The sequence below is a fragment of the Spodoptera frugiperda genome, chromosome 12 (assembly GCF_023101765.2).
Source record: "Spodoptera frugiperda isolate SF20-4 chromosome 12, AGI-APGP_CSIRO_Sfru_2.0, whole genome shotgun sequence".
Taxonomy (NCBI): domain Eukaryota; kingdom Metazoa; phylum Arthropoda; class Insecta; order Lepidoptera; family Noctuidae; genus Spodoptera; species Spodoptera frugiperda.
Window position 1 is genome coordinate 4,103,144 of NC_064223.1, and position 14,017 is coordinate 4,117,160.

The 14,017-nt window shown below is 38.4% G+C and overlaps 1 protein-coding gene across 6 annotated transcripts in view; it reads right to left on the reverse strand.

Annotated features, from left to right (window-relative positions):
• The window catches only part of LOC118262489 (hormone receptor 4), a 98,797-nt gene that overhangs the window by 8,579 nt on the left and 76,201 nt on the right, over positions 1-14,017 (reverse strand). For 4 of the 6 annotated variants that reach the window (XM_035573903.2, XM_050697230.1, XM_035573902.2 and 1 more), the window contains 5 exons: positions 8,722-8,826; positions 2,599-3,699; positions 2,295-2,509; positions 1,819-2,214; positions 617-809 (listed from right to left, as the gene is read on the reverse strand). In XM_035573903.2, coding sequence (XP_035429796.1) covers positions 617-809; positions 1,819-2,214; positions 2,295-2,509; positions 2,599-3,699; positions 8,722-8,821 — 2,005 coding nt within the window. In that variant the 5' untranslated portion in view covers positions 8,822-8,826. Of the gene's footprint in view, positions 1-616; positions 810-1,818; positions 2,215-2,294; positions 2,510-2,598; positions 3,700-4,405; positions 4,433-4,668; positions 5,195-8,721; positions 8,827-14,017 lie in introns of those variants that run through there. The other 2 variants (XM_035573904.2, XM_035573905.2) reach the window with 2 other exon arrangements.

A 14,017-nucleotide genomic window follows, 5' to 3' on the forward strand; every position in this document is an offset into this window, starting at 1 on the left:
GGATTCAATAAATATTTAATTGGATTATACGAATGTACAGCAAACATTATCGGTAATTGAATACTCGTATAAAAAGATTATTGTGGTTCCGTAAACAAGGAAACGTCCATTGATTTTATTTACGTAGCCTAAATAAACGGTCCCAGTGGCCTGCAGTGCGGTGAAAGGTTATCCAGATCCAATTAACATAATTAAAAAATGAGAGATTTGTCCGAGCTGTGAATTTTGACGTCAATCTATTATTTAGAATACTAGTTTATCAAATAAGATTTGCAGTTATTTTTAATGGGCAGATAATTTATTATGGTTATAGCGATTATTCGAAGAGCTTGAACTGTTATCGTAAACTTTTGTTGCATAAATGTTGTAGCTTGTTAATAGTTTGAAGACGAAGTTTGTAAGCTGAACCTATTTTACAATACACTGAAGTTAGGAAAAACTGAGAAAGTTTTTATATAAATATCCGATGCCCTATATGCGATACAATAACTATCGTTTATCTAATTGTGCAACGTCGATGTTTAATGCCCATTAACTTTTTGAATCAGCTAATTGGATCTACTTGCGACTGAAAAAAGAAATACATTGAATATGAATGTAAATAAACTGCTGTTACCTTGGTTTAAGAGTATGTAGACCTTGAGACAGACGTACTCCTCCATTCGGAGCTGGATGCGGCGGAAGACACAGGTGATCTGCGTCATCTTCTCCACCACCAGCCCCACGTCCAGCCGCAGCTGTTCCAACGTGATGGGCCGACCCATCAGGGACGTCAGGCAGTTCTGCAGCGTCCTGAGGTTAGCATTCACCTAGGAAACAAATAAGTAATCATTAATATACATTGTTAACATACGTACATTCTATGGTTCTCTAAAGTTTAAAAGAGTATGAAGTTTTGTCGCATGTCATCGTTTTCTAGATATTTTATAGCAAGATACTGACGACATTGTACTTAATATCCTTTTATGTATAGCCTGCATAGTATGTATGTTACTATGTTCTTACATCTCATTTAACAATAATTCAATGCTAATGAGGCATGTCGTTTGCCAAGGGCTATTCTTGTTAGTCATAATTCGTATTAGCATATTACAAAACTAACATCATTTTAATAACTAGAAATAGTTGAAATACCAGTTCATCTACTTTTACAGTCATTTCAAATCGGTGAAAATTGTGTGCATGCGCGTGCGAACATAATACGTTATATTTACGTAATATGTAATGAATAAATAAAGAGGAAATGCTCTAGACAATGAAAAATACTTTCTGTGTAACTACCGATGTTACAACACCGCGTGTGCAGTTTATGTAACGCATGCAATTCTTAGCTCGCGATTCTGTTTGTTGCATTTTGTTTTCCAATCGCGTAAAATAAAACATATTCCCTATTGTTTGGCTTAGATCACATAAATAAATACAGCTAATTAAATACAAGTCAAAGCTCAGAGAATGGTAAGTAAATCAAGTTCTGAGAGTTAGTCGCCAATCTCGACATCTGTAAGATAATAGAAACGCTGAGCGTCTGGTGCGCTGCATTAATTGACTAGTGTAACACAGCTGGTTATGCGGCGAGTGTGCAAAACGTCCGAGTGCAACTAGTTGTCTGGCAGCCGCAGCCGGCGACTTTCTACCGCGGTTGCGCAAGCGATGCAGATCACGTAACTGCACTCCGGCGCATGTGCGGAAGTCTCTGGAGCGAATGTGACCCGGAGCGTGCTTGAGCCACATCTAGGGCTCGTTAGTCAAATTGTGTGGAAAAATACACTTTTATTATGAGACTTTCGCAACTAACGCTGTGCATTAACTGGTACTCACCTCTTGCATAAAGTCTTGTTCGTGGTCCGATGAGGGTGGCGCGTGGGCATGCTTTCCGTGCATCGCCTGGTACGCCGCCGTCGTCAGTACTGAGATCTCATGCCATTTTTCCATCAACAGCTTGGAATGTATTTCCATTGGTATTTCCATTATAAATGGTAATTTTTTTGTCCAAGCGACCATTTTGTGTACGATCGAGTCTCCGATCTTACATAGTTTGTCACCGATTTCTGAGGTGTCGTGAAGCAAATCGGGTAGATGTCGCACCGTGGCGATGTCTTCCATGGCATCGCAGTCGATCAAGGCTCGGATCATGTGTAACGCCCTTTCCAGGGGTACGGCACGATCTCGCGATGATGACACGGCGCTTTCTAACCGTGCTCTTAAATGGACAACCTGGAATAAATTATGAATGTTAATAAAAATACTTATTTAAATGTAATTACATTAAATATTTTTTTCCTAGGATAGCTTACCTCGCTGGGGTTAGTGAGAGCAGTCTTAAGGATGGTACCATTAACGAGATGAGATGGGATAGGCGGTAAAGGGTCTTTGGGCTTCTCTGGTGGTGACGCTCGACTTGTTGTTGTCGCTGCCTTTGCTTTTTTATTGTGTTTCTTATATTTTACTTTATATAGGTTGTAGACGGCACCGCTATTTCTACCACCTGGCATCCTGTCTTCTCGTACCGCTGTAACATATAAATGATTAGTAACGATTAGTTAGTCTATGAACCTTTATGAAAGTGAAACTCTTAGTTCAATTGTGGTCAATACACACCTTGCAATACCATTCCTTGTTCGATACACTTTTTGAATCGGCAATATTGGCATCTATTCCTTTGTGCTTTCGTGATTTCACAACCACCATCGGCCACGCACGTATAAACTCGTCGATTCTGCACTGTTCGTTTGAAGAAACCTTTGCACCCCTCACATGTAATAATGCCATAATGCAGTCCTGTGGCTTTGTCTTCACAAATCATGCAAATCATGGGTTGTTCATCTTCATCACGTTCCGCTTCGGGGGCATAAGCTCGAAGCTCTGGTCTGGGTAGTGCCAGAGCGCTGGCTCCTGCCACCTGTGACGCACCCGCCACGCTTCCGGCGGCAGCACTCAAATTCAAGGCAGTAAGCTGTTGATGCGCGGGTAGCTGAGATACATCTCCTGCCCAAAGTAGTTCCATATTTAACGGAGGTCCACGCGGCCGCCTCAGCTCACCGCCCAGATTGAGCAATAGCCGCGCTGCCGATTCTTCACTACACGTAGCTGGGTCAGGAGTCGGTGGTGTAGGCGTGTGTGACGCACTTGCTGCTGGCTCGCCACTAGACGTGGGTGCTGGCAGCGTCCAGAACATTGTCCGGACTCCACCGGACTCGCCCATTATTACAGCAGGAGTACCTCGCCATTGCGTTGATCCTCGTGCGCCAGGTTTAGGTTCTAGTGGTTGAGGTGGGAAATGTCCGCCTATCAGCTCCGGTTTAACACCGTTAATGCAGGCAGCTGGAGGCCAGGGTCCTGGTGATAATGATGTGTGTGAACCAGGTGGCGGTGGAGCCAGCGCACGTGGTCTATATGGTTGAGGTTCCGGTGTGTTTTCAAGCTTCACAGAAGATAGCTGGGGTGGCGTCGCGTCAGGTTTGTTGTTGGCAGGTGAGCATTCTGCCTTGACAGAAGCCGGGCTGCTCTCGAACTTGATGACAGAGTAGGGTGGCGCAGAGCGGATTACGGTGGGGTGGCAAGCAGGCGATGGTGTCGGAGAGCCGCCGCCATCGAACACGGGCGGCGGATGCGGCGGCGTGCTGCAGCCCGCCTCGGCCATGCGCGGCGACGGCGGGCCGGGGTCCGGCGACGACGTGCTGGTATCTGCGGCCGACTCGCCTGTTGAACACGCGTTTTGGTCAAGAACAGTGACGTGCGAACTTTTGTCTCAACGTGATAGAAAAAGAACACCATGGACTTTTTAGAAGCGACTAATAGAAACTAGGTGAAAAGTCAACGACCGCGCGGCGCGATCGTAGTTAGAGTGCGCGGGGAGCGACGCGGGGACGCGACACTGCACTTCCCGACGCCGCCGACTAGATTAGCTAGCCGGTTGCGTCACGATGTGAGCGCCGCCTTTGCCGTCCCGGCCACATTCAAAACTAATCTATTATATTTATGGACGAAGTTTTGGAACGTGTAATCATAATGAGGTACAATCACGACGTCCAACTCATGATTTATGCGATAGTAACTAATTGATAGATTCAGTTTTAGGTGCACAATGTTGCAATTTATGTAACTATCCGGAATAGATGTGGAAAATGTAGGAAGCGTGGATGCGGGTCGCGGCGCGAGCACGAGATGCGGTGGCGCGCGCGAGGAGAAAGTGAAAGCGGCGTGAGCGCAGATGCGGCGCCCGGAAGCGTTGCGCCTGCGCCGCGCTCACACACACCACAAAGGGCTCTACGTCACACAACAATAATGTCTATTATGTTATATCGTTATAATAATTATAGATCCTTATTATATCTAGATCACTTAAAAAACTTTCAAATAACTTGTTATTAAAAATAGATTTATTACTAAGCAAAGTATTGCTTACCTAATTTATACTTCTTATGGGAAAAACCTGTAGCAAAATCAGTAGAAAGAATTTACAAGGAATATTTAGACTTTCTAAATTCATAAGTCAAGACAACAATCTCAAAACAAGGAAATCTGTGACTGCATTGTATGTGACAGGAGTAATATACAATATCATGAAGAAGTGATATATCTTCGGAATAAGTTCGGGCTTAGAAATAAGTAGAAATACCTATCGAAATAAAATCATTACCATAATTCTAAACACTAAACTTTACCGACTTTTTATTACTAAATCCATAGGCGTTGTCTTTACCCTCTCACGTGACCTGGCTTTTACATCGCAAACACGGTCAATAGTCTGTTGATATTTGGGAGAACGATCTTATTTAATCACATTATTGTCCACAAGGGTAGTTTCGCAAATTTTAAGATATTTAAAATTATCAAGGAAAAATAAAAGTATCGCAGTGAAATAATTAACGTCATTTGAGCAAAAAAGCGCGGTTTTCCAGCTTAGAAACAGGGACGCGCGGGCGCAAAATTTTGCGCGGTTTTGTTTACACGAGGAAAAGTCGCGAAGAAAGTTTTCCACTGTCGGCGGCGCGACGTCGGGCGGCGGGCGCGCGCAGTGAGCCCGACCTACCGCACGAGCGGCAGCCGCGCCCCGCTCCCCGCAGCGCTTCCCGGTCCCTCCCTCCAGCCGCTATTAGGTCACTCAGACGGCCGTGCGTGCGAACTGCAACCGCACAATGACTAGTGCAACGCGTGCACCGCTCTCGCTTCGAGGACGATCTCTATTTCACGCTGCGTCCTTTGCCACATCATTGGTGGGGACCGATCTTTCTAGCCACGTGATGCAATAGCTCTAGAGGTTCTAGGTAGACTCACACAAGCGCCTAGATAAACGTCCCGTTCTGATTACTTGTTTATGGTAGTGGTAATGTTGCACAAATGCACATAGCTAGTTTTCCTGTATCTCGTTGCCTTTGTACGAGCGCTAAAGTTCATTATTTTATGTAATAACAACTCACACATTGCAGCCAGCAGAGTAATCTAAGCAAACGTTGTGGTATTTGTTTGGTAAAAGAATTGCGGTAGACAGACAACAATAAAGACGGTTACGCAATCTGCAGTCTTTTATTTCGGGGCGGATGAACGATCGTTTATTCAGTCGGTGCAGGCTCGAAGGTCGGCCGCGGTCACCGACACATGGGAAAGTGGGTCACACCCCTACCACGGGACCGCGCCCCGACACCCCCGAGGCTCCGCGACGCCACGTGTCGCGCTCCGCGCCGCGTCTCTGTCCCGCGTCCCGACGTGCACTTATCAATCACATCTTCATTAGACTCATTATTCATTACTACTGTAACACGTCTTAAGCATTTAAATATTTTATTTGCATAACTGATTTATGTTTTATATTTGAATGTCCTATACCCATTAGAACTCTATCCCAAGCCTATACTCTGCAGAATAAGATAATCTTATCACGAACGATTGGCCTCGAAACTGCAGCGATATTGAAACTTACTACTCTCCAGCACCTCAAGTGTAACTGGCCTCGCAAGCGAAAATAGCGTGACGATACAATAGTTTTACTATTTCAGTTGAGTCTGTAGTAATTTATTTACGCACGCCGTTATCAGAGACCTTCGGAAGTCAGTACAACGACTTTATTGTTACAAGTTATGAGGATGTGTGTGTATAAGTATTTTTACTGAAATTTTCACGCATTTACTCCTTTAGCATTGGTATTTACAAAGAAAGTGCGTCCGCTCGATTTTATTATATGAAACTATGAACATATAGTAATTTAAAATTGTAAACAAACATTGATGTTACAGGAAATTTATTTTTATTGATTTATTTATGTATAAAATAACAATATGTGAGTTTAATGCACTCTTCATGACTATTTAGCAGATAAGCGGGTGAAGCATTTTCCTTGAAAATTCCACAAAGTTTTCAAGGGTGTGTTGATTATACATTGAAAACGCTAGTTCATTTTGTTTCTAACGTAGATTATTCAGTACGCAAAATGAAATTTATTTATTTTTAAACAAATGACGAATATTCATTTGTCACGTCTAACTGCCGTAGGTACACGAACCCTTTTAAACAACAAATTAAATGACACGAAGCCCATTTGCCATGCACAATTAGGAGAGGCCAAAAAACAAACTGGCTTGTCCGTTATCTCGTTAGTACGTACAAAGTGGTGTGTCACAAATGTGCGTGAGGGGCGCGTCACGATGACGCTCCCCGCGTCACGCCGCGGCCGCGTCACACCCCACGCGAGCCGCTTTCCACGCCGCCTCGGCCCCGCTCTGATGATCCCGGTTTACACCGTTACACGGGTTTATTCACAATTTCATATCCAAAAATAGAATCCGTCTATTCGCGGACAGCAATTACAAATTTTAAATTGAATTTGCTGTACGTTTTTTACGTTTTATTTTTAATTTTTTACGTTTACTAGTCGTTGAATAAGTGAACTGGGCTGCGTTTGTAAGTAGAACAAAAAAATCTCGGTTTAATAATTTTCAGTTAACTACCCAACTCTTGTAGTTAAAAACCACGTATATAAATTTCAAAGAGACTACTTAATATTATAGATTGAGATATGCACTACCACCAATTTACTTGTATGTAATCTATGTACCTTTGGCAACATATAATGCGTTTCATATTATAGAGTATCGAGATAAAAGCAATTTACTTCCATTAACAAGCGATTGCATTGTGTAGCTTGAGTGAGTGTATGCAAAAAATAAAAGATGTTCTCAAATCATTGTCTGTGGTAGCCTCGGGCCGTCGGGCGTGGTGTTACGTTATATGACAGTGAATACATCTTTCTCTCATGACTTATTCATGGAGCTACAATAACAATAATTACAGCACCGGTATTTATTGCTTTCACCTTTCGTGAGTTTACGTAAACTTTCTTTATCACCGTGACTTCACTCGCTACGTCACTGTTTACGTAATAATTATGAAGTGTGAAATGCAAAAATATTTATTATATTTATGTATGTATGTGAACGTTTTTTCCAAGTTCACTGTTAATGTGGGAAAAATTGAAGTTTACAGAATGTTCATTCGTTTATACATGAAATAATTAGTCATATTTTTCTGGGATGGAGTAGTGTTGAAAAAGATTTGGAACGAGTATTTTAAAAATATTTTTATTTGTTAGTTTGAATAGCTATCAATTAGATAATACAAATCAAATTATTTTAGAAAATATTATAACAATAGGACAAAGATGTCTAGTCTAGATTCTTTATTTCTTATTTCAATAAAATTAACTCTCTATAAATAACCGTTACAGTTAAAAATAATAAGATTACGAAGATTATGCCCGCTATTCATAATCCGACAGCGACTGTTACTTGTCGAACCGGATCTTGTTTTTGGGAGTTTATTTTTTTAATATTTGTAAGTGAAAGTTTGCATTTCTCGGAACCAGTCGCGACTCTCTCACGCCGTGTTATGTTGATCTGTTATTTAACTTTCAGTGACGATCGTTATCAAACATTAATTTGTTTACGAATATCATCGTTGTGTAATTCGATTATGATAATATCGATTTTAATGACTTGTATCGAATGCATTTTCACTAGAAACATTTTTATAGCTTTAATTTGTGTATTAAATTAAACAACATGGAATATTTTTTTTAAATTCGAGTAAGAATATCATGTGTTATTATATTTTTTGTCCAAGTAATTTTTAAAACATACCTATTATTCTTTGTAAGGTTTGATATCTGTCATGGAAAATTCGAAAATTGAAGTCATGTCTGCTTAGACGCTCAGCCAGCATACATAATCAGATGTCATTAGAAAAATAAAAAGAAAAACAGAAAAGTAAAACTGCTCAGCTACCATTAGTGGAAATGCGAGGGTCACGTTTAAATGAAAATGAAATTACTAGTAACAAAAGACTTCACAGCGACAGAAAGTGATAGCGGTCCGTGATCCGCGTCACAACTATGGAAGACATCTCGACACGAATAACAAGTACCGCCGTGCTGCGACCTTAGTCTCGCACTTTATCTATTTATTTACAATAACAATAACGGCTTGTTTCGTCTACTACCGGCCAGTCTGGCGAGTCCGCCAGCCCTTTGTGTTCCAATAACGCGGGAAATAAAAAAATGTCTATGGTGTTCTTTTTTTAAAACGTCCGACTGTAAAAAGAGTTACATTTAAAAATAATTCTTAGCAAGTTAGAATTAATAATAAAAGATAGTGATATACATAATAAGATTCTATTGAATCGGAAGGATAATAATGAATAATTGATTAATATTTAGTATGCGTTACTTACCATCACTGCTACATCGGGAGTCAACTTTCCGCCTCTTGAGTTTGAGGTCTTGGAACAGACTCATGTTGTCGAGGTCACACGGGCCGCGGCTGAGTGTCATTATTCCTGTGGACAAAATAAAATCCAAAATTAAAAAACTATCAGAATAATAAAAACCTTTTCTATTTCTTGAAGTAATACTGGCGCTTGAGACTTGGTCGTTTTCACGTTTGTTGCCTAAAAAAAGTATTGATTCTTTTTTTAAAATGAGATTATCTCCCGAGCAAGCTTTGGTTTTACAAAAATAAAAAACATCATTATTTTTATTTTAATGAATTAGTGAGCGCTAATTAATTTATCTATTAAGGATCCGTAACAGGTATGTTTAACTTAATTCAGTTCGACTTTGTTTTTTTTAACTTAATTGTTCGATTTTAAGTTAACCGTAAAGATTAATTTAGTAATGAGATTATTTCAATTACGATAGCTGTGCGATTAGTTAGTTAGTGTAGGTCACTTACGGCAATCCGGCGACATGTCTGGTCTAGACACGTAGTGTGGTCCGGATATGATTGGATATCGATCGTGCATCATTTGTGAATATTATTAATTTTCCGCGATTAAATAATATCATAATTCAATGTCAGCCCGGTTCATGGCGGGTGCTGACTACGGGCGGAAAGCGCGTGACCCTTGGTTTTATTTCGATGTTGTGTGATTTCCATTCATCTTACGCAGACGTAGAGTGCATTTTATAGCTTTGATAACGGCAGTAGGTAATGGAATTTGTAGTAGATATCGTGCCCACGTACGTTGTGAGGTCATACACGAAAGTGTAATGCATTTCAACAGGCAAATATTATTTGCGTCGTATGTTCACACGTCATTATGTTGCATAATGATGTGATTCTTTTTAATGGTCGGATTAAGAATTTAAGTGAAGTGCTACTACTTTTACTTTATTGCTGTTTAGTTGTTTGCTAATCTCATAAAGTAAGAGGTGTTAACTGTTAGGTAACCGTTTGTTGTCAAAACGGATTTTTATCTTATGGCTATATTAAATACAGACATATATATGTGCATATTATAAATTTTAAAATAAAAGATCAATGCCGAATTTAAATCGAGTAATGAATATTACTCTAGTATATTTATGGCACATTTATTCGTAAAATTACGATTTATTTCTTACAAGCATTTGTACATAATGGTATGAATATTGCATTGAAACATAATAATTTATTCATTGTGACGAAATTGTCGTCACGAAAATCATGACCGATTAATGTATATTGTAGACAATCGATTTCAATTGATGTAGGAATTCGCGAACCATTATGTAATTATGTATCTACGTACGAATATGTTGTGTAGTGTATGTTTAAATACATATAATGTAATGTACATAGATAGAAACACGTGACAGGTCAATGGACAGTATCCATGATGTTGTTATGTGCGTGTCACATGGATAGAGAAATTTCGACAATAATTTTATCAAAATAGGTTCTTTAACCCCAGTATTAAAATACATGAGTTCATGTATCTCGAGTTGTTGATAAATTTTGTTCATGAACACAATGGTGTGGGTTGTAATGATCTGATTACGTCATTGTGATACGAACAGACTTGTGTGAACTATAGTTTTCGACTTGGTCATTCCGAAATGTACGATATGTACTGATAATCTCGTCTGGATCATTATCACGGGCGTCATATTAACAACAATGTGCAAAGTTTATATTTAATGGAATTAGGTATATGATGTAACGTTTATTTAATGTCTAATACGTATTCCAATATGAAATATTTGCGTGACTACGTTGAACAGTAAAACTGTAGTACGTATTTGTAGAATCGTGTTGTAACATTGACGTAGAATATAAGAAAAAACTCGTAAAACATATTTACACCGGCGCATGATAAGAGATTGACTCATTCATACGTCACTTCACAGTTAAATTATGAAGATTGAAACAATGTGCCTTTTCTTAGCAACAGTAATCAAACGATATTAAGGCCTATCAAGTACAGTGCATGACCATTTAATATATTTTTCATTATGTGTTTCCCGATGACGTTAATGTTTAACTAAGTTATCAAACAAATAAAAATTCGTATTTTATTTAACATACGTCACACTTGAACACGATTATTTGTTAATTCATCATATGTATAGTAGAGGCGAAAATTACCCGGCACCACAAATTTAAGAAGAAAAGAATATGATCGTTATCCGAAAATACATGCATTACGTCAGATAGATAAATCAATTATTCACGACTTTATTATATCTCAACCACTTGTTTATATCTCAAGTGAAATGATTCTCTGAAATTAATTTTGTATAAAACTCGAGTGCAACGTTCTTTGAATGTATTTTGTCAACATATATCGAAGTCTAGTCTCCCAAATAAACTAGTGTGAGTCAAAGACCTTGATAGTGACGTTTAAATGACTCAATAAAATTATTCGCGGATTCGGCGCAGCGACGCGATGTTCGCGAGCTTTTGCGAAGGCCGTGAGCTTTGACTTCCGCGGACATATAGGAAATAAATACACTTATAACTTTATTACTTTTATATATGGTGATTATATTGTTTGTATATCGAAAATAACCTTCTTTGGGATCGAACAAATATTTATTTTTTTAATAAAATGACTTGTTTGTGATTTTATCTTTATTATTTTTGCAACCATATCTACATATTATACCTTTATTTCACAGGTTCAAGGAAGCGGAAGTTTTTGCTTTGAGTTGCTTGGAATCTCAGTCGAGTGGCCTTTGGTGAAGGTACGAATTGGTTTATTAGTAGTTTAACCTTATTAGAAGTATGAAAACGTATTGAGGAATTTGGTAGCAAATTAGAGTAATTTTGTTTTTTCTAATCTTTAATGTTAGTTTAATTATAATCATTATTTTCAATTATCAAACTTAGTTGTGCAGACTGTTGTAGAAATTATCAGACTAATAAATAATAATTTGCACCTCAACACGCAACTTAAGCAAAACAAGTTGAATATTACTTGATAATTGTGTATCGATTTATTGAAACGTAACATTAGGAGTGTTTAGATAAAGGGATAATGGAATGGAATTGGTTGATCTTGAACGCAGCCTAAAGCAAGATCACACGGAAGCGCGTGCGTCCCCGCACAGGGTCGGATACTTGACCGCTCGTCTGTTCGGCTTTGTTTAATTGCATTCATTATTGTTGCTTATTATACAGTACTGCGTACGTTCTCGGCGATGTCCTTCGTGCCAGTACAATGTAGGAATTTGACAAGTAGCGTAGCAATTACGACGCTTAAATAAGCAGCATAGGAAAGAATGCAAAACAATTTGTGATACAGAAATAAAAAATAATTCCACGTATACTTCCAATCATAAAATTTGAAGATCCTAGTCTCGGTTTTTAGTCATATCATTATGAATATAGGCTTATAGTTCGCTTGATAAAGGGCAATGTTTGATAACACAGGTTTGTTTTGTTATTTTTTTCATTGCTTTAATCTTTTGATCATTCAAATGTGGTTTGTAAATGGCTTATGCAGTCATTTTTTGATGACCACAAACGTGTATTGATTATGAAAAACCTGATAGCTGTTGACGCGTCATCATTGAGTTCGCTTTGCTCACAGAACTAAGCACGAATAATGACTAGAGTTCAAGGAAAATCATATTTGAGGACACGATACAAGGCTGGCTCAATTTAAGGGCCTGATAAACACGTGTACTGGCCGAAAGCAATGTACTTCATGGCCGGAAGTGTTGTGACCTCTACCGTGGTCGCCTGCTTATCGCCCACGGTTCCGCTGTTAGGGTTCCGTCTTTTTAAGATATAACACCCACCGTAAAATTGTAACAAGTTGACCGTTGGAGACATACAAGAAGTAAGGAAGTACTAAAACAAAAAGTCAGTATGACTTATTTTAGAAGTAGACATGTTTTTCATATCAGTGTTCACATTTAAGTAGGCACAACCTGTAATTTGCTCATACACACCCATATCTGCCAAATTGACTAGCCTTAAATTGCCATTACTTAAAATCCTATAATGATTGACTGAAGAGTGATATGACCAAGTTCAATATTTTAGATAGGTACTTTTAGCTATAGAAGTATCTGTATGTTTCGGTTTAGTTCGTGACCTACATATAGTGGTAATCTGTTTTCATGAACTCGTAGGAGCGGAGGCAGGTTCATTGCAACTATATTTCCAAGTCCGCAAATATAAATATTATTGTTGGCTGAACTAAATAATGTGTTAATGTACTTTCAACTTTATTGTGAAACATACAGAACTGTGTTTGGAAATGAGATGCATAAACTGGTTATATGAAATATTCACTTATTTTAGGAAATCAACTTTAAAAATTCTTGAAGATTGTCGCTGGCACAAGAATAGAAATATTTACCAGACAAAACGGATTAAAACGTGCCTAATGATGTACTTATGAACATCGATTTAATCATAAACATTCCTCCTAAAAGCTCAATGAGCGCTTTGGCAGTTCGCCACGTGATTTTAACAAAATGTTTACTAAACCGTAAAAAGTATCGTTTTTTTATGTCTACAGTTCATCGGTGCAATGCTCTTGTTAATGTTCTACTGTTTACGCTGCGCTGTTAATGAAAGTGCAGTGCTGTACATTCGAGTATTAAGATCGCAAGACTGAAACATTTCTTTTGCATTCTCTAAAACCAACGATATCGTAAAGAATTAAAGATGTAATTCCTTCTTAGAATGCAATTTAGTGTTAGAAATAAATTATTGAAAAACAATTATATTTTTTTAAATTTCCAAGTCTTTTTGATGTTTCACTTCGGAGTTTCGCCAGTACCAGATGGCATCACGAGTTCCGAAGATTGTTTAACGAAACGGACGTAGAATGTATCAAGCCAGTCTCGTGTGAATGTTGTAAGTTGTCAAGGTTGCTCGTACCAACTGGTAGTTCTTCTTGCATCATGCTAGTCTCAGCTAGCTATTTGGAAAATGTAAGCTGCAATACTAATCTAGACTTAATATAATTATGCTTTTAGTTGAATTTAGCTTGATTGCATACATACTAGAAACATTGACAACAAATAATAAAACGTAATTAAAAATGTTTGTTGAATTAATAGTTGAAATAGTTCACAGCTTGTCTAGTACAAAAATAAAACATAAAAGCTATCAATTGCTGCGCAAAAAAGCGTGACGAGTTGTTGACCTTCGTATTTCCGAAACAGATGGATTTATCTGACCGATTTAAGAATGTTATTAGACACCAGTAATGGACTAGTTAAGATTGTACATCTTATGTTGTCTGTGTA